The sequence below is a fragment of the Lepidochelys kempii genome, chromosome 11 (genome assembly GCF_965140265.1).
Source record: "Lepidochelys kempii isolate rLepKem1 chromosome 11, rLepKem1.hap2, whole genome shotgun sequence".
Lineage (NCBI taxonomy): Eukaryota > Metazoa > Chordata > Testudines > Cheloniidae > Lepidochelys > Lepidochelys kempii.
The window spans coordinates 17202982-17224171 of record NC_133266.1 but is presented as its reverse complement, the minus strand read 5'-3'; the positions used below and the strand labels follow the sequence as shown (position 1 = coordinate 17224171).

The following is a 21190-nucleotide window of genomic DNA, read 5'->3' as shown; positions in this document are numbered from 1 at the left end:
CCCCTTTTGAACATAGTTTAAAGGCTCAGTAGGCTGGTGACTCTTCCACTTCTTGGTCAGGTGAACCCCATCTCAGGTGAACCCCCAGTAGAACCTTCTTCCCAGAATAGCATCCCATGGTAGAGGAAACCAAAACCCTCCCGTTGACACCATCTGTCCAGCCATGCATTAATCTAGAGGATGCACGTATCCCTGCCTTGGCCCTTACCCTCAACTGGGAGGTTGGACAAGAACCCAACTTGCACCCGTGACTCCTTTATCCTCACTCCGAGTCCTGTAGTCACTGGTGATCGGTTCGAGTCATACCTGGTCGTTTTGGTGGAATAGTAATATGGTACAGCACACAGCTTGCGTTATTATTATTAAACTGTGTTAGGCCTTGTCAAAATTCTCACTTGAAATGAAGATTCTGCACCCTTATAGTAGAGGGAACTGCCTTGGGGGAATTCAGTAAATTGGGCTTAAGTACCTTCTACAGTGTAACTGAATTTAGATGCTGGAATGCAAATAAAATTATGTTCAATTATAGTGCATGGTTTTTACATAATAATAACTGAGGCTATGAGTATGAATATTCACATAAATTGAGACCATAATACAGAATAAAGAATGTGTGTTTTAAATGATGAGGGATGGCACTCAAAGGAGCTGGAAGTTAAGTTTTGTTAAAGACTGCAGAATTCTGAAGCTTATCTGAAGTTTATTGGGGTTATGAGCCACTTAAGCCTAAGTATATTAAAGGCCAAACAAAGGCTTGCCCATTCAAGATGCCTCATTTATGGGAAATGGGAAATGGTCACTGTGAATAATCAGGAGAAATGGATGAATCCAGTTTGTAAAAGCAAGGACTCTGCACGCCATTTTCCATATGTTTATTCCTGTGATCCACAAATCTGCAAATAGATTCTTTCTTATTCGCTTGATCCTTTTACTGCATATATGCCACAGGGAGAGCATCATCTGATTAAAGATCACACAGGCAAATAGAGTCTTTCAGGTTTCCTTCAAGCTTATTTTGACTTTATCTGCCAGTTTGGCAATCAGAATAGATAAAGAAGACAAAGAGTTTGCTGTAAAATCCCAGTTGATCACAGTTCAGAATTTGCCAGACAAGTACTCTGAAGTGCAGTACAGACAAACATAAACTTGTTTGAATACATTATGTAGGTTATCAGAGAGGAAGGATTATTTTGTGTTTAAGGCAGTAGGACTGAGAAGACCAGAGTTCAGTTCCTGTCTCTGCCACAGACTTCCTGTGTGACCTTGGGCAAGTCACTTAATTTGTTTCAGTTTTTCATCTGTAAAATGAGGATAATAATACTTCCCTATCTCACATTCACATTAAAGATAAACTCCTCAGTGCTTGTGAGCTGCTCAGAAACCACAGTGATGGGAGCCATAAAAGTACTGATATGGACAGATAAAATATAGACATAGGTTATGTCTACACTGCATCGGGTAGCATGCTTCCCAGTGCAGATAGATAAACACATAGTAGGTCTGCTTAAGCATCACCTGTGCTACCTGTGTACCCTCGGCTACATGGTTATTTTTAGCACACTAACTCTGCTAAAGCTAGCAGGAGTCTGTTTACCCATTCTGAAAAGCATGATCTCAACTGCACTGTAGACATGAAAAATACAAGGCTTTTCACATTTCTTTATGTACTAGAAAATAGGCTCATTTTCACAAAAGAGTTTGCTAAATATACAATTTTAAAAAAATAGGACCAAATTTCAAGTGCAAATGGGACAGTTTTCAAGGAAAAGCTATTCTTTCATATATAAAAAATGGGGAAATTACCTCCTGTGCCAGTTTCTGTGGTTCTTTGAGATGTGTTCTCTACATGGATCCCACTGTCTGTTCACAAGCATCCCATGTGTGCGAGATGAGATTCTTTTGCTAGCAGCGTCCACTGGAACTGTGCCTATGTCCTAGATGCCTTTGCCCCTTCCTCTTGAATAAAGGGTAGTGCAGTCCCAATTGTCCCTCCATTCCTTTGCCAACACAGAATCTGAGATGACTAGGTCTGTGTAGTAATGGAGTGGGAGAAAAGGTCCTGGAACGTATGTGGACAACACATCTCGAAGAACCACAGTTACTGTAAGGTGAGTGTTCTTTCTTCTTAAAGTGATATTCTGCATAAATTCCACTCATGATGACTAATAAAGTGGCTGTCTGTTTTCTTGGAAGTGGATAGTAGGAGTATAAATTCTACTTAACCAGTGACTGCAGGACCACTTTACCAAAGCAGGCATCCAATCTGAAGCTTCTACCAAAGAGTAGGATGTTATGAGTGAGCGGATTGAGCTCCACGCAGCTGACCTACGGGTTTCAGAAATAGGGACATTCTCCAAACAGGCAGTAGAAGCTGCCTGAACTTGAGTGGAATGAGCTCGATGTGGCTAGGTGGATCTAACCTGGCCAATTCATAACATGACTTATACAGTTGGAGACCCACTTAAATTGTCTCTGTGAGGTCATTGCCAGACCCTTAGCCCTCACGGCAAAGGCCACCTTTTAGGTGTGTTCCTGAATATGTTTTTCCTGTCAGTGTAAAAGGACAGTGCCCTTACTATGTCCTGTGTGTGAAGTTTATCTTCCCTCAAGTTTACATGGAACAGCTGTAGGCAGGAACTTGGGATGAGGCCTGACAGTGACCCTGTCCTTCTGAAACACTATGTAGGGGGAACCAACCATGAGGGCCTGAATCTCCCTACCCTTCAAGGTGATGTAATGGCCACTAAAAGGCAGCCTTCATGGATCAGTAGTATAGAGAACAGTTTGCGAAGGGCTTAAAGGGAGGACCCATCAACTCTGCCAATACTATATTGATGTTCCAAGTGGGGTGGGGCTCCCAAACTGTGGGAAAACATAAATAAGGCCCTCAAGGAATCTAGCCATGGTAGAGAGGGAAAAATAGACTGTGGGCCTGAATAGGAGAGTGGTGTGCAGATATTGCTTTTAGATGGGCCCCTGTGGAACTGATACAAAATCCAGATTGCTTGTGGACTAACAGATAGTTCAGTATTGCTGAAATGGGAACTGTCAAGGGAGACAGCTGGTGCTGAGATGCCCAAATAGCAAACCTCTTCCATTTAGCTTTAAAAATCTGTCTGTGTGGGGTTTTCCTGCTTGGAGCAGAATGTTCTTAACTTCAGCTGAATGGTTTCTTTCAGTGGACATCATCCAGACAGCATTTAGACTGTCAGCTGTAACACAGTTGAGGGCAAGTAAGGCGGTGGGGGAGGGGGGGCCCTGTGATGAGAGAGAACAGAACTGCCTGGTCCATGCTGGGAGTATCATAATCATCAGTTCTGCATCTTGCCTTGGTTTCCTCAGAAGCCTTGGTATCATGGGGATCAGCGGAAAGGCATGCATCAGTTTTGAGGAAGAGGAAGGCATCTGTCAGGAAGCGTGGGCTGGAGACCCACTGGAATAGAATGTCTGGCAGTTGTTGTTCTAGTCAAACAGGTTGAATCTGGGAATCCCCACTTGCAAAAAGAAATATTCTGTAGGACTCAGTCTTTGATAGCGCACTCATGATTGTCTGGGAACTGTCTGGTGAGTTGATCTGCCAGGGTGTTTAGAAGGCCAGGAAGGTGCAGAGACACAGGCATGATTTGATTCAGAATGCACCAATTCCAGAGCCACAAGGCCTCCTGGCAGAGCAGAGATGATCTTGCTCCCTCTGGTCTGTCACATCATGCTTGGCTGTGGTGTTGTCTTTGAATACTTGGATTATGGATCCCTAGAAAAGTGGTAAAAATTCCTTGCAGGCCAGGTGGATGGCTTTGAGCTCTAGAACATTTATGTGGAGACAGACTTCCTGAGAGAACCATAAGCTCTGAAATGGAAGGTAATGTAGATGAACCTGCCATCCCTGAGAGGAGGTGTCTGTCACTAGTGTCTTGGTAGCTAGAGGGGCAGAGATAGATACTCCATTGCACACCTGCAGAAGGCCTTTCCACCAGTTTAATGAGGACTACTTGTGGGACTGACCATTATGCCTATGTGATGTCTGGTGAGTAAATACACTGATTTCAACCACTCTTTCATGAGTGTAGGTGAAGTCTGGCAAAGTGTCATCATATAGGTGCATGAGACCATGTGTCCCAAGAGTCTGTGAGGTGTATTTTAACTGATTTCTTTGGTTGGGCTTGAAGTTGGTTGAGAAAGTTCAATATAATTTGTAACCCTTCTTGTGGAAAGTAAGCGTTTGCTCATCTGGAATCTCACTGTTCCTATGAACTCTGTGCTCTGAGACAGAATCAGTGTGGATTTCTCTCTGTTGATTTTGAGGCTCAGAGTGACAAAGAGTTTTAAGGTTATATGAATTGAGTTGGTCACCTGTTGGGGTGATCCTCCCTGGATTAGCCAGCTATCAAGTTATGGATAGACCTGGATTCTCTGTGTCATTGGATGAGCTACCACAAATACCAAGCACTTGGTGAATACCTTCATTGTTGTGGGAAGACCAAATGCTGTTCCCACTAGGAATCTTGTGGGTTGGATTAATAAATGCATGGAAATAGGTATCATGTAGGTCAATAGCTGTGAACCAGTCTTGAGATGCTAATGAGGGAGTTATGAAAGCCAGAGTCACCAGCCTGGACTTGAAACGGTAGATGAATTTTTTGAGATGTCAAAGATCCATAATGGGACATCACACCCTTTCTTCTTTGTAATGAGAACATAATGGGAATAAGCCTCCCTTCCCCTGAACTCTAAAGGAACATCTTCTACTGCTGTGAGTTATACGAGGAAGTGAACCTCTTATTTCAACAGTATCTTTTGAGAAGATTCCCTAAAAAGCGTTGGGAATGGGGGGAAATGTAGGAAAGAACTGGAACTGGATAGAAGTGCTTATAATCCTAGGGTGGTTCTATTGGGCTCTTGATACTGGTGTCAAATCTGCTGCCTGGCAGAAGACCTGGACCCTGGAGAAGCAGAGGAAGAGGTGGAGGGTCATTGTCTTCGACTTGGGTGAAAGCAGCTGTTGAAATAGATTATGATGTTGAAAAAAGGCTTCTAGTTAAATTTAAAAGTCTAAACCTGCCCTGGAATGAAACAGGATTTTTTTTTAATGCAGTAACTTTGGTCTGAGCTGCCTCTGATTCAAAGGCATTCACCCCAGCTAGGGGTCAGGTCATCCAATTGATCAAAAAATAAACTTGTCTCCATCCTTTTTTGTATAGTGTCATATCTATATAAAATTATGGCGTGACATTAAATTATAATGTTTCAGTAACAGAGCTCCTGAAATGCTTTGATTTCAAAGGGAAGCTATGATTAGAAATGGATTGCTGGTAGGGCAACGTAGATATTGAGGGCTTTAAAGGCACTGAAGAAAGCACCTGGTTTTGACTTCTTCCTGGAAACACACCTGAGACAATGGTACAGCATTGTAACTTTCATATATTAAAGGAATATGCACATATTTAAACTGGTTTCATTTATAAGGTCAAGATAGCATGAAGTGTCAGAAACATCTTTTTATTTCATCCTGGCTCTTTTCACATGTTTGGACTGGGGTAAGGTGTGTCATAGGGTCTATATCAGATGATAGAGAAAGATAAAGTCCCAGAATTACTCCTGATGCAGTGAGGAGCTGAACCAACCTGACCAGCTGTTCCACAGAGCAGATTCACAGTAGGGGAGGCCTAGTGGTGTTTTCCCTGCCACCTCCTTCCTGAGGAGGATGGAGAGAGCAACTTTACATTCTGCTGGCAGCTCCACAGGAGATCCCGGATTGCCCTGGCTAACTCTGTCCACTTTTGGAGCTACCCTGACTCCACTAAGCAGAATAGAAACCTGTGTCTTCCTCTGCCACAAATATCCCTTGGGGTAATTTCTGCTACTGGGAGCCCTTTATCAGTTTCTGTTCTAGCTTCTGGTGCAGGCTTTGTGTAATCTGTCCTTACATTTACATACCTAGAGGTTAGTTTCCTGTATCTAAAAGGGAGAATGATGATGCTGATGTACATAATTCAAAACTAAATTTTCATATCAAAGAACATACCTGCACAAGCGTTCCAGTTTCATTGCTCTTGTCTGCTTATCATTCAGTATCATAGAGCAACAACCATGTAGAGTTACATACAACAGTGAAGTCTAACAGCATACGCCTATCTCTGTATTAAAAATATGCAGTTTATATGCCTGTTTCTTAGAAAATAAATTATTCTCTTATTCCCAAAACATTCAATCTACACATTCCAAGTAACATGTTGTTGTAGCACTATATTGGACAGATCTGACTCCCACATCTACTTTTCCTCTAAACCGTCTTGATATTTCCTTTCAATCATACCGTCTTTCTGTATCTTTTCTGTGGAATCATTCAAAAAAAAAAAAAGATAGCCTATCCATGTTTCTTGGTACCTATGAATATCATACAGGCATAACACAGAGATGTTGACACAAGAGCTTAGAAAAATTCTACAGCCAGATTCACAGTCTGCCTAGGGTGATTCATGCTGCCCTAATGCCTGCAGATATTATTCCTGTGTGCAGGGATAGCCTACAGATTCTGGAGTGAGGGTCATGTCCCCAAATGCTGGTGATAAATCAAGTCCAGATATGGTAATCAGCTGTCTGCCTTTCCCAGGCTGCAGTCTTGTTCCCTTATATCATTCAACATCTGTGTCTTACATCCCTTGTTTCCACCCTAGCTGAAAAGCAGCGATGTTCCTGAAGCGCTTCTAAGCTGTGAAGGATGGATTGTCTTATTGCCAAAGCATGAGAGTGGGAATCTGGTAGAACCTGGGTTCTGTTCCTAGGTATGGATTCTTAATATGGGTTTCCTTTATGGTCAAGTCACTTAACCTCTCTGTTCAGAATTTTCTCCATTTGTACCATCAACTAAATGATACTACCCTTTCTATGTTTTTGAGGTATGATTTATTGAGGTTTGTAAAGCACTTTGAGATCATTGGATGGAAGGTGCTATAGAAGTATAAAATATTATTATTTGTAAATATATAATATTTTAACAAGTTTACAAAGTTATGCTATACATTTTTTGTTTAGCAAAATAGCAAGAAGCGATATATACATCAATTTTTTTTATTTGGTATATTATCATTTTACAGGCTGAACATCCCTATACTGATATTATTTGTTCTGAAAATAATTTGTTGCCATTTGCATTACAGATCTATTGTTCATGATAAGGGAATTTGCAGGATTTTATTTTAAAATAAAGGCTGTAATATGAACTAGAACCACTGCCATAAAATTAATCCACATATTTCTTAAAGACCTGTCTCAAGGCTCACGGTTGTCATTCTGATTTTCATCTACAGTTCTCGACCATATTTCTGAAGCAGCCAAATTAGATTTAGGTTTCCCCCCTTTCTTAGTTACTGCTTCTGAGATAAAACAGCAGCCAAGAGATAAGGGAAGAACAAAGATTTATTTACAAGTGAGATGGTATAGTGAGTCAGATATCTACAATACAGCCATAAAAACATAACCAAGCTTTCTAAGGTAATTATCAACATCCCAGATTAGAATCACAGATTTGGATCTGAAGTCTCAGCTCATACTTATCACTCAAATTGGGAAGGTTCCAATCAGGATACTGAACTCTCAAATTTGAGAATATTCAGATTTAGGTTAGGCCCTTTATAGAGCTGTATACTTCAGAGTGAGATCGAGAGTTTGTTTCAGGCTCATCTCTAACCAAAATTATGACAAACAACATTTCTATATGCAGGAAAAGTAAGTAACTTGTAGTTAGTAAAAGTAACTAACTAAATGCAGGAAATGTAAAAAATCCTATCCTCTTATCACTCATAGACAAATTCTTATTGTGTTAGCTAGATTTCTATGTATGAAATCTACAACCACTTTCTCCTAATAGCCATCTACCCCTGCAGCCTAGCAAAACCAACAAAGCAACCTCTAGTTCCTGCATCTCTTGGTTAAGACAAATGGAATGCTTAGATCTAGCTAGTCTAGCAAATCTTTGAAGCCATATCACTGATAGATTCCATCCACGAAATGGTGTTGACAGTTGAGAATCCCATCCAAAAAATACATTCCATGCTTGCATCTCTGGTTGGTTCTACAGCCAACTAAATATTTCATGGCATCTGCCAAAGAGAACCTCAGTTATAGTACTATACTTGCTTTGTAGCTAAATTCCACATGAGGCATAGTTGGCTCTGGTCTCTGTGCTTGCACCGACATTGTCTCCAATGAGAGCTAATCAGCTAATATGCTGGCATTCCAAAATACTAGTTAATGCCTTTCTTGAGCTATGTTCTTTGTAGCTTCTTTGTAGTAATCCCTAGAAAGGGAAGAACAGGCAGAATAAATTGAGTAGCACAGCTCTGTGAAGCTTGAGTAAGGACCTTTAATACATTGGTTTCAGAGTAACAGCCGTGTTAGTCTGTATTCGCAAAAAGAAAAGGAGTACTTGTGGCACCTTAGAGACTAACCAATTTATTTGAGCATAAGCTTTCGTGAGCTACAGCTCACTTCATCGGATGCATACTGTGGAAAGTATGTTCCACAGTATGCATCCGATGAAGTGAGCTGTAGCTCACGAAAGCTTATGCTCAGATAAATTGGTTAGTCTCTAAGGTGCCACAAGTACTCCTTTTCTTTAATACATTGGTGTTTCTGATCACCAACAATGAGGTTCATGGCAGGGAAACTTTTTATCTTAAAGTTCTTTAATTGATCAAAATGAGCATTTTCACCTCCTTTATCTGGGAAGTGAGAATACAGTCTTTTTTTTTTAAATAGGGCCAAATTCTGCCAAAGTAAATCTGGAGTAATTGCATTGACTTCACTGCAGTTTCATCAAATAAACCCCAAATTTAAATCCGAGCAGAATTTGTCTTATCTTGCTTCAGTTAACTGTAGATATTTTAATACTCTCAAATTCCTATAGCCACATTAAATGCTGTGTTTCCTTTTAGGTTAAGATAGGTTTCCTTGTGAGAAAAGAAAAATGCTTTAATTTTTCAGTAGTGTAATGAACCATTTCATATTAGATTACAATGTACATGAGAAAATGCAGTGGATATTTTGCCCATGTATACATGCATGCAACATCAATAGGAACCACGGAATGCAATTTGCCCCTTAGTATCATTTTACTGTGCAAATTCCATAGCCACAGAATGAATTTGAAATTTTCCATTTTATCAACACACTACGCACATCACTATAATACCAGATGCCGCAAGCTACTCCCTTCCTGCCCTGCCAGCATGTCGCAGTCCTGATTTGAAAGGGTCACCTACCTTCAAAGCTGAAAGGGTCATTCAGTTCCCTTGTTTATGCAGTCCTTGATATCAATGCAGACAACAAAAGTCCTAGATACAGTGGCGGTGTTTGCAATGTAGATATCTGTTTACTGTGGACTGGATGAGACCAACGGCAACTCATTTCATATGTGTCACTGGACAGCTATTCTACTTGTTGGTCATTACAGACTACATTACTAGTGGCAAAAGACTCCATATTCCATTATCCATCTAATAAGCTATTTTCTCCGCTTTAGCCATTTAATTAGGATTAGTCTTAAGTTTTTCTCCATTTTTCATTTCACTATGCAGTTTCCTTTTACTTTACATGCCTTCTAAATCAGAACTTTTTCAAAAGAAATAAATGTTTGCTGATAGATGGAACAGGCAATAAAAGCATAATCAGAAAATATATTAATGTAACTCTGCAGAAATGTTCAATAAGGATGAAAGCTTGCAACATTTAGGAGTATTTTGAGTGAAGAATAATGTGTAGTAGATTTAGATTGATATGCGAGTGGTCGTGGGCTCATATTAGAGGCATAAAGAAAACACCTTTGTTCTCTTATCCATCATACACATTTAATCTAGGGGATTCTACTGCTCACTCTCTTCGCTTTGTAAGTCAAATCCAGAGATGAAAAAGAGGAATTTTATATGTTTTGCCTGACAGCAGTAATGTTAAACTATGAACAGTTTGGGATGTTTCTGCTTCTGATTTATGTGAATTCTTTTCTTTTCCTTCAAATTTGGTCAGCTTGTACTGAAGAAAAAACGTTAGCTATACAAGAAAACATTATTATTGCATTTGTTAATATGATGTCTAAAGCAATGATTCTATTCCACCCCACTGCCACCAGAAAATAAAACAAGTGAATAAATATATTTCAAATCAAGAAAAAACTATAGGAGTCCATGTGGCACCTTAGAGACTAACCAATTTATTTGGGCATAAGCTTTCGTGTGCTAAAACTCACTTCATCAGATGCATGGAGTGGAAAATACAGTAGGCAGGTACAAATACACAGCACATGAAAAGATGGGAGTTGCCTTACCAAGTGGGGGGGGGGAGCGGTCAGTGCTAACGAGCCAATTCAATTAAGGTGGAAGTGGCCTAGTCTCAACAGTTGACAAGAAGGGTGAATACCAAGAGAGAATCACTTTTGTAGTGCTAATGAGGCCAATGCAATCAAGGTGGCCCATTTCAAACGGTTGATAAGAAGGTGTGAGTATCAGCAGAGGGAAATTAGTTTTTATAGTGACCCGCCCGCCCAAATAATGTCCAAATAAATAATACTTATGCCCAAATAAATTTGTTATCCTCTAAGGTGCCACAAGGACTCCTCTTTGTTTTTGCTGATACAGACTAACACGGCTACCACTCTGAAACCTATAGGAGGTATGTGTTGGTTTCAAAGCTGATAGCTAATTTATACTGAACCTCTCGTTTTCTCGTTATACTTTTTTGCATTCTACATTGATTGCTTAGTTACTTTTTCATAGTTACTTTCGCCTAGTACAGTAAGCTGTCCAGAGCTGGGTCACAGAGCTTAATAGCCTGAAAGGATTCCCATTAACAAATAAAGAGAGTTTAAAAAAATTCCACTTAGAGAGCAGAAAAGTTGATGTCACTAGGACCTCATCATCTGCCCCTCTAAAAAGCCATCTCCGTGGAGGTACGTCTTTAATTCACCAGATCCTCACTGTCCTGAGGGTTGGACTTAGTATATAAATGCCTTGATGCACTTCAAGTTCTGTTGGGTATAATAGGTTCCAAAAAATACATGAGGTTGTTATTAAAATTCAAAAGGCACATTTAAGAGTGACTGAGCTAGAAAATGTTGTAGCAAGCTAGGATGAAAGAATCTCATCCTATGATTAGGACAATAAGGCCTGGGGAAAAACTGGATGCCACTGAGAATGAGATGAGATTGTTGAATCCTCAAGCTTGTTGGAATTTCTAAGCAAATATCATTGGGAGCATTTGCTGCGTTTTTTCTACTTGTCTAGTCATATTACTTGAGTGAGTTGTGCACAGCCCTGACTGTCTGTGTCATGCCAGCATGAAGACTTCCTGTGAAGAAACTCCAGGTACATTCACTATCCATATCTACAGCGTGAAAATTCTTCTTTCATGTCACGCACTCATGATGAGGGATAGTGCTGAACACTAGGAGTTCTGCAGAGAAAATAGCATTTAATGTACTTTGTATAGGAATATATCAAGACTGTATAGCGACATTGCAAGAAACAACTTTCAGAATTTATTATTGCATCAGTTATCTTGTATATTGTTTTGTAAACTGAAATGTAGAGAGTACTGAGGTCAAGTTTATGCATTTAGAATAGCAGAGAAGGCTCAAGGAGAGCTGAACCTATGGAAGCCTCAGAGGCATATCAGTGCATTTTGATAGCTTCCAGAGAAGAAATTTGCAGTTTAACTAATTGGGGGCAAATACCCACTAGGAGCTAGTATTAATGTTACTTTACAATATATACACCTTTGCTGACTATGCGTTTATAAATACGGCATGGAGGTTTGTTCGTTTTTTTGTTTTTTAATTGGAGCTGTGTGTATGAATGATTATAACATAGCAGAGGTACTTTTCTGCCTCACAAATAATGTTGAAGTTATCCCATGCCATGTGCTTTTTTGTCTGTTTTATTCCTGGGTTCCTGCTTTTTTGTCTGTTTCATTCTAGGTTTCATACTAAGCAGAGATCTGATGTGGGAATACTGCTTTCCAAAGCAGTATTCCCACATCAGATCTCTGCTTAGCATGAGTTTACATCAGTGATCAATCTACTATTTTTAACAAAGTCCAGTGACTTAAAAATTAAAGAGACTATAACCAAAAAAGGAGAAGCTGACATTTCATAGTCCAACAGCTGAAGCTGATATAAGGACATGGTCTGCATCTGCAGAACCCTCACTGTGTCTGAAAATGAAACTGGTTTGGTTTTCCACATAAATGCATATTAAGCACAATCTGGCTGTGATAATCATGGAGATAAGCTCCAACTTCTGTGAGTGAGGGGGTAATTTTTCTAATGATTCCTTATTAGTAGCCAGAACAACAAGTACCAGAAATGGACTATTGCTTTTTCTTTGTGTTTCTGAATGTTACCTGGTGGGAGGAGGTGAGACATCTATCTAGTAAGCTGGTTTTCCCCAGCATGAGTGCTGGCAAAATTAGCACCTGTATTACAAGCAGCAGCCGCCAACAATGGTGCAGTAACTATAGACAGGGCTCTGGCATTTTTACCACTTAAGCAGATGTGCATGACTGAGTGTTTAAAACACCCACGACTGCCTGTTTTAGCACTTACAGCATTGTAGCACTGGGGTAGCTGTAAAACAGGTACTTTTTTTTTTTTAGTGCAGTCAGGGCCAAGAGTGGGTCATATCACCAACCATTGCTAATAAAGAAACCAGCCATTCCAGTTACACAAACAGCTTTGACCCCCTTTAAATGACTTTTATTGTTTCAGACGGGCCTCTGTCACAAGACACGCTGATAGCTGTTGGTTACTGCTAACAGCTCTTATCCTGGAAAGTACTATGATGTTCATGGTTCTTCATATGTTTCATGTGGCTTAATGTTAAGACAGGCAAGTGCTCTATTTATTAATGCCTGACAGCTGAGCAGTGACGCTAATGGATTGTGTTCTGTTAACAGACAAAAAGATTCCCAGTCAGTGCAAGTGACACTTAGGTTGTAAACTGCCAAATTAGGTCATAAGATCCCAAATTGGACCTTAAGCCTCATGGAGTAGGGACCATTTCATGGCATATATTTGTAGGGTGACCAGATAGCAAATATGAAAAATCATGACAGGGTGGGGAGTAATAGGCACCTATGTAAGACAAAGCTCTGAATATCGGGGCTGTCCCTATAAAATCAAGACATCTGATCACCCTATATGTTTGTACACCATGTGGTACAGTGGAGCCCCAGTTCTGTTAGGCACTAGTGTAATATAAATAATAACAGCGGGAAATCAAGCATTTGTTTCCTTGCCAGGCATTCTTTTTCAATCTGGGCATGTTTCGTCTCAGGCTTCAGAGACTGGAAGAAACCTGTCACCTGTGGCTACTTCAGAGCCTCTAGGGGCTGTTCTTAACTGAATTTGCTACTATGTGTCTTCTAACCATTCACTCCTTTTGTTTAATTGTTTTGAAATGTCTTTGTAATTAAATGAAATATTTTAATAGTAACTTGATTATTTTCCAAATGTTTTTCATGAAATTGTATAATTCCTAGATGTGATCTTTTCCAGTGCCATACCAAAAAAGGAAGTATGACCTTTTGAAAATGTCCCTTAGGTTTCCTTCTCTAGATATTGTTACTGTTGTTTTATTTATAATTATGATTGTGAATGCCTCTTTGTTAATGAGAATATTCTCACAGGGAATACTAGGAAGGAAAGCGGCTTTTCACCATAATGAAAATAATGGAATTTCAACAAGATTGCATCCCATGTCAGTTTGTCATTTTCATCTAAATGTATTGGTGGGGAGGGGAAATTAAATTGCTCCCTCTTAGTTCATCTTTTTGAAATCCAGCTTTCAGACAAATCTCAGTGAGGTTGTTGCATTGTGAAGTTTCACAGATCAGCATTTTCAGTGATTTATATCTTCACATTAATTCAAGAGCTCTTACCACTTTGAGGCTGCACTGGGTCTAGCTTCAGCTGTTGGCTCTATTGGCAATAGGAATTGAGGTAATAGACCAAAAGATGCATCATTAGTGTACTACTTATGTCTTTTTTTTTAATAGAACATACTGTATATGTAGAGATAGTAGGCCAGATCATTAACGATTTTAAATGTGTATAGCCTCATTGACTTCAGTGGAGCTACATTGATTTACACCAGTTTGAGAATCTGATACAGTGGGCCAATCCTGCTAAATTCCCAGTGACTTCAGTGGGAGCAGGAGACCTAGTTTCTTTATAATGGGATTTGATCTTTGACTGTATTCTGTTTAGCATGTATATATTGTTACAGGGTAACATTATTAAGCATCTTTGTTTGAGGCTTCATTTTTGAGCAAACAATGCTCAAATATGTAATTCTATTTTAGTTGACAGTGTGAATTTTCGGTAATGCAACCTTGTCTCCCAACGACTTCAAATTTTGTAATTCACAGAAGAGTGAGAAGTTGATCTTTGTTCTCAGCATTGTATTAGATAGAGTCATTGATTTCTGCAATTTACTTTGAGAGGAATCACATTGTTTCCACCTTTGTGGTGAAGTGTCTGGGGTCATGCTTTCCTATATAATCTCCTGTAACAAGCTTATGAAGTTGGCAGTTAGGATGCCCTTGTATGGGTGTTAAGATGTCCTTCCATTACTAGACTTCATTCATTTGTGTTGTATTTTTGTCTTTAAAAGAGTCATTCATGCTGGCATTGCATCAAAGATGAGTCATTATAATAAACTGTTCTCTGAATTGGTTGATAAAGTTTTACATGGATTTCCTGATTGGACAACTTGAAAAGGGAAAATGGTTTGAATGCATTGTTCAAACCATTAAATCATTACAGAGCATGTGCTATATATTAGAAATAACAACGTACCTCTCATACTATAGGCTGGTACAAAATACCTGTAAGTGTGCAAATATATGCAATTGTATATCAGAACTATCATGAAGTGCACATTACATATCCAAGTGATTTTATATATCTGTCTAGATTTTTGTAAGGTCACCCATCCCCATCTTACCTTTTTATAGTTGTTGTCCTTCCTTTCTTCCTATTTCCCATTCCTATGGACACCATTGTTACTTTCACTCTTCGTATCATTTTCACAATTAAATTGCAAGCTCTTCAGGGTAGGGACAGTGTATTTTTTATTGTCTGTGTTGAGGGTGGAATCTACAAAGCAACTTAGGTGCCTAGATAGAAGTTAGGACCTTAACTTCCATTGATTTCAGTGACTGATTTCAGTAGAAGTTAGGAGAATACATTGATTTGTGGAATCCACCATGAGTGTCTTATGAATAATAACATTGTATGTGTGCGTGTGTCTGTTTTTCCTTACTCCTTTCCTCCTTTTGCACAATATCTCACATGCAGTATACTTTTCCTTTGGATTTGTTGCTCTCAGTTCATTTTTGCCACCCTGTTTGTCTCTAATTGTAGAATGAGATCCATAACTTACTGAGTTAGTACAGTTCAACATTCAAACTCATGTTTTCTACAGGTCTCTTGTGAAACTCACCAACCTTAATCACTTAACAAAAACAACATTTAAATAAAATAAAATTTCTGAGTCACCCACTGATACTTCCACTCTCAGTAAAATGTATGTGTGCATCATTTTATTCATCTATTTAGGTGCTAATCCTCAAAACCCTTCTGCATATGCATATGTAACCCACATTCCTCCTGGGTGTGGTGTTCTGTCCCCTCTAGTGGCACCAAGACCACTTAGAAAGAGAAATGAATGAGTCTGCTCTACCACCTTGGCTAACAGTCATATGGCTTTTAGCTCATGCAGTAGAGGCTCATGCACTAAGCTCCAGAGGTCCCAGGTTTGATCCCGCTCGCCGACAACCAGGGTCCATTGGTGTTACACATATATTTAACACATGTGAACAATCCCAGTAATCTCAATGGGATTGTCTTTATGTGTAAAGTTATACATGTGGAGAAGTCTTTGTGGGGCCTTAGATTTTAAATTTCTTGAGGTGATAATCCTTGCCCTCTGTTTCTTATTTACATCATAGAGTACACTATTTACTCTCAACAAGCAATTAGTGCCAGTTGTGGTCTTGCCTACATGACTGCACAGGGGCCCGATGGGGAGAAAAGTTCCCTCCTCCCCATACTCCTCCATGGCTTGTCCACTTTTCTGCTACATGTATTTGGAGAAGCAGGGCCACATGCCTGGTATTTTCTTCCATCTGCCTTCCTCCACCATGCAGTTGGGCAGATTAAGTTGATAGGGTCATGGAATGGGTGGAGCCTTGGCTCTGTATCTAAATGTGTCAACCAGCACAGCTGACCCAGTATGAAGGGAGTAGTAATCTGCGAGCGGTAAAGATTGGTATCCAGTTACTACTTCCTGGGAACAGAGTGGAAGAGCAGGAGAGGAACTGTAGCACAGTTCCTTCCCTACATTGCTCCTAGGGCAGCTCAGCTACATGCAATCCTTTTCTCTAGGCTAGAAGTAATAGGCAATCTAGCCCTAAATAATGATGATGCCATTCAGTGGGACTTGAAATTAAGCAAAAATGAGTCTGCCTATCAAAAGCTATAACCGCAAAACACATGTATCAAGTTAAGTTAATTGAATGCAAAATTTCTGGATTATGAACAAAATTTTAAAAAGCTCCTTTGTCACTTCGGAGCCTAAGCCTCACTTATTTTCAAAAGAAACTTTTGAAAACTTCTTGTTACTTTGGTTATCTCTAGTTATACATTAGTTTATATCCTGCGCTGAAATCAATATCCAAGTAGTAGTCACATAATAGGTTCTGAGCCTACTAAATGATAGTTCATGAATAAGCGCTAGATGAAGAAGGATGTCATATATTAAGTATAAGTCTCTATGTTGGTTGTCCCAAGGTAAACTGTCTTTTTATGTCAGTGGCAGAGCACTTGTATTGGAAGCCAAGTTTTTGTTGCAACAACTTTTAAAGAAAATGCAAAAGTTGTTTTGTTAATGATAATCCAGGTCTCTAACCTGCAAAAGACAGACTCTTACACCTGCACAGAATCCCATTAAATTCACTGGGAATTCAGGAAGGATATAAAGGTTCACCCATGCACACCCTTTTGTGAGACTGAGGCCATAATATGTTCAGCAGAATCTTCATGAGTCCTGTGATCACAAACAAGGTACATGTTCTCTTTTTCGCATGTGCAAAGGAGATTCCTATGTTGTTTGCAATGTTGTTGTAGCCGTGTTGGTCCCAGGATATTAGAGAAACAAGGTAGGTGAGCTAATATATTTTATTGGACCATATTCTTTTGGTGAAAGATACAAGCTTTTGAGCTACATAAAGCTCTTCTTCGGGTCTTCTGTGAAAGAGGTAGCTTTTGAGAAGACCTGAAGAAGAGCTCTGTGTAGGTCGCAAGCTTGTCTCTTTCACCAACAGAAGTTGGTCCAATAAAAGATATCACTTCACCCGCATTCTCTCTCAAAGGAGATTCCTAGGCATTTATTGTTACATAGTTAATTTCATCTACTCTTGTGTGTAATGAAAAAAATTCTTAATCGTTTTAGGAAAAACTGTCAGAAGAGGACAGAAAATGCAATGAAACTATGGAACACATTCATATGGCAGTAGACGAAGATTCAAGAAGTGAAAGTAGCAGTACTGAAGAGGAAAAAGAAAAGACAAAATTGCTAGTAGAACGATTGAAAGCTCTGGAGGTAAGAAATAAAATAACTTTACACATAAAAGTATACCACTTCTTGTAGTGGTACTGAATCAGTGTGGTATAAATCCTGTCTTTCTCAGTTCACTTAGACTCATGTAACTGTATTTTTTATCATGATTCATTTATCAAGGATGAGCAAAAAGTTCCATCTTGGAACAACTCTCTTTAATGTCAAGGATCATTTATCCTTAAAAAGTACTTCATAAATAATTTTAATTCAGTTCAAGCTATAGGCTCAATGACACCCACTGACACTATCTGATAAAACTTGTGTCATTCTGACTTTGTTTCAAGTGTTAATTTTTTAAATCGTGTGATTTAATAACTATCATAAAAATGGCATTACTTCACTCTGGTGTTTACTGCTGAAGTTGCAGTATTTGGTGTACTTATTGTGGAAAATCTCACAGTCCTTAACAGACCCCCAGGGAGAATGCACCTGAGTAACTGCACTGAGTTCAATGTGTATGTACTTAAGCATGCCGTAATAACATCAAGGATCAGAACCAAAGACTGGACCAACATAGAATCAAATTCTGAAGTTCTTATTCGGTGCTCAGTTCATTGTAGTCTGTTCAGGTTTTTATATAGTGGTTCAGCAGTACCGTATAAAAATGCTTTCTAGTGATCTCAGCAGGAGTTTTGCCTGAGTAAAGATTGAGAAAAACAAGGAATAAAGATTCAGTCACTAGGGCTATAGATTTCTGGTTTAAGCAAACAGGAAAATTCTCCTTCTGCTTCATAATCACTTGGTTTGTACTCCAATTCAATTAAAAATCAAATTCAATATTAGTGTCCTGGAAGATTTTGTAAACCAAAAAGAAAACAAAAAGTGGTAGGTGTGTTCAGATCTAAGCACAGGCCTCACCTAAAATGATACGAGGTCTTTATAATTGTCTGTAAATATATTTTCCTTTTAAAGACCCACACAAATATCACTAAAATAAACATATTAAATGTTAATTCTCACTAATCCTACATAGAACAATTGCTTCATAATGTGTAAGCATTTTACCTAGGTCTTTAGAACTTGAAATAAACAAAAGCTCTTACTCAGTTTTAATTTTATCATTGATGTTGAGTGAGTTGAGGTTACTTGTACATTTCTTTTTCCAAATATGCATAATTTGAGCTCCCTTGGCCTTGTTTTTAGTCAATCTACATGACTGTTTCAGTCCTTTATGGCCTTTCAGCTGATAAGAAGTCATTCAATAAAGTCATAACCTTTTATCAATTATGGCAAACTGCCTAGAAAGAAGAAAACATAACATTATGGACAGACAGGCTCTGTCTCTGGGAGGTCAGTCAATAGGTTTCCTCACTGATGTCAGTTTTGTGCAGTAGCTTGTAAAAAACCATGTATTAGCAAATGCCAATACTTCAAGAATTAATCTACATAAATAGTCTAATGAGCAGTCAAAGAAGAAAAATGAACTGCAGGGCCAACATTAATTGCGCGCAAAGATAATTAAAACAAAGTGTTGTTAATTGTGTGTTGGTTTAATGGTATATATCCTTGCCCTTGTTTTTTCTTGGAGGGTATAAATTTTTATGTCAAAGGGTGAAAGCTCTTTGGTTTATTAATCAAGAGACATACATTTTCTCGGTTACTTGCAATTAGCAGTTCTCATCCTTTAGTATTCTGAGAGTAATTAATCTTAGTATTTCATTAATGTATTTAAAAAAACAGAAAATGGGTATTTGACATTAAATCCACAGTAAAGCAATTAGCAGATTCCTTCATCTTGAGTATTCAAATTATTACAATTATCAGACATGATTCATAAAATTAACAAGTCTAATAAAGCACATATGAAAGTTAGTCCATCCATCTGTGCAGTGTTGTGCATTAAGATTATGCCTTTAAGCAAAACTCGTGAATAAAACTCATGAATGTCTCAGGACCACATTGTGCTATCATTAGCATTTGCATGGAGGTAACTGACAGCAAGATTTGGCCCACTGTATGGTGACCAATGCAGAGCTGTTTGGAAATTTTTTCCTCCTCTGGATAGATTTGGAAAAACTGGAACTGGAAAATTTTCAGCCAGCCAAAACCCAAATGTTTTTGGCTGAAAAGTTTGCAATTTTGGCCGAAGTGTTTAAGATGAAAATTCAAAATTTTCTGCAGAAAGCAGACTCTTTTAATGAAAAATGTTATTTCATTGGAAACTCAATTTTTCACTGAGACAGTTTTGTTGGAAATGTTTTGACCAGCCTTTGATCAATGGAAGACCATTTGGAGGAGCTGATTCCTTTTTAAAAATTATTTGTTGGCCCAGTGCATGTTTTTAGCAGTAGTATTTTTTGGGGGAAACAAATTGTTACAAGAAAATATTTTCATTATATATTTATCTCTACAAGTAGTGGATTGCTGGTATTAGCATACATTAATATCAGAAGAAGGCATCAAGAAATAATGTAATATATAGTTAGATGTAACATAGCATATCATGCAATGAACCCCAGCACAATGGGACACATGTCACATTCAGTCTGTGATTTAAAAACCATGGTAAACCCCTAAGTGTAAACACTGCCATGAGTAGTAAGCACACTATTTATATGCTAGAGAGTATTTCCATTCACCAACTATCCAAAAAAATTAATTTTTTTCTCAGTTATTTCTCTTTCCAAGTCTTAATACTTACTTTTGATTAAATTAATTGCATGTATAACATTTCTGTTAGTAAAGTATATCGTTTGGGTTGTGTGGAAGTAATATCATTTCCTGCTTCCTTTGTGAGCAGGATACATTGTTCTAAACAAAACTGCTTGTTACTTGTAGTAGAGAATTAGGACTAAGGCCTCCATTCAGGAAAGCATTTGCTTAAGTGGTTAAGTTCCAGTGGCTCTGCCCAAGGACTTTCCCGAATAGGGATGCATTTCCAAATATAAGGAACATAAAGGCCCTCAACACTCATTTCAAATAGAACTGGTACTTTAAAATAGCCTTATAGATTAATACAATAGACAGAGATACTAAGTATATGTATCAGAGGGGTTGCCGTGTTAGTCTGGATCTGTAAAAGCGGCAAAGAGTCCTGTGGCACCTTATAGACTAACAGATGTATTGGAGCATAAGTTTTTGTGGGTAAATACCCACTTCGTCGGATGGATGGAGTGTATATTACACCAGAGGCAGGTGTAAATATACAAGCAAGAATCAGGCTAGGGATAACGAGGTTAGATCAATCAGGGAGGATGAGGCCCTCTTGTAGCAGTTGAGGTGTGAACACCAAGGGAGGAGAACTGCTTTTGTAGTTGGCTAGCCATTCACAGTCTTTGTTTGATCCTGAGCTGAGGGTGTCAAATTTGCAAATGAACTGAAACTCAGCAAAAAGAAAAGGAGTACTTGTGGCACCTTAGAGACTAACCAATTTATTTGAGCATGAGCTTTCGTGAGCTACAGTTTCTCTTTGAAGTCTGGTCCTGAAGTTTTTTTGCTGCAGGATGGCTACCTTTAAATCTGCTATTGTGTGTCCAGGAAAGTTGAAGTGTTCTCCTACAGGTTTTTGTATGTTGCCATTT

The 21190-nt window shown here is 38.7% G+C and overlaps 1 protein-coding gene across 22 annotated transcripts in view; it reads left to right on the top strand.

Moving 5' to 3' along the window:
* The window catches only part of NCKAP5 (NCK associated protein 5), a 624519-nt gene that overhangs the window by 419970 nt on the left and 183359 nt on the right, over positions 1-21190 (top strand). For all 22 annotated transcript variants that reach the window (XR_012154214.1, XM_073305277.1, XM_073305278.1 and 19 more), the window contains one exon: positions 17502-17651. Coding sequence is in view for 21 of the 22 variants with exons in the window: in XM_073305277.1 (XP_073161378.1) it covers positions 17502-17651 (150 nt within the window). In the remaining variant the exon portion in view is untranslated. The remainder of the gene's footprint in view (positions 1-17501; positions 17652-21190) is intronic.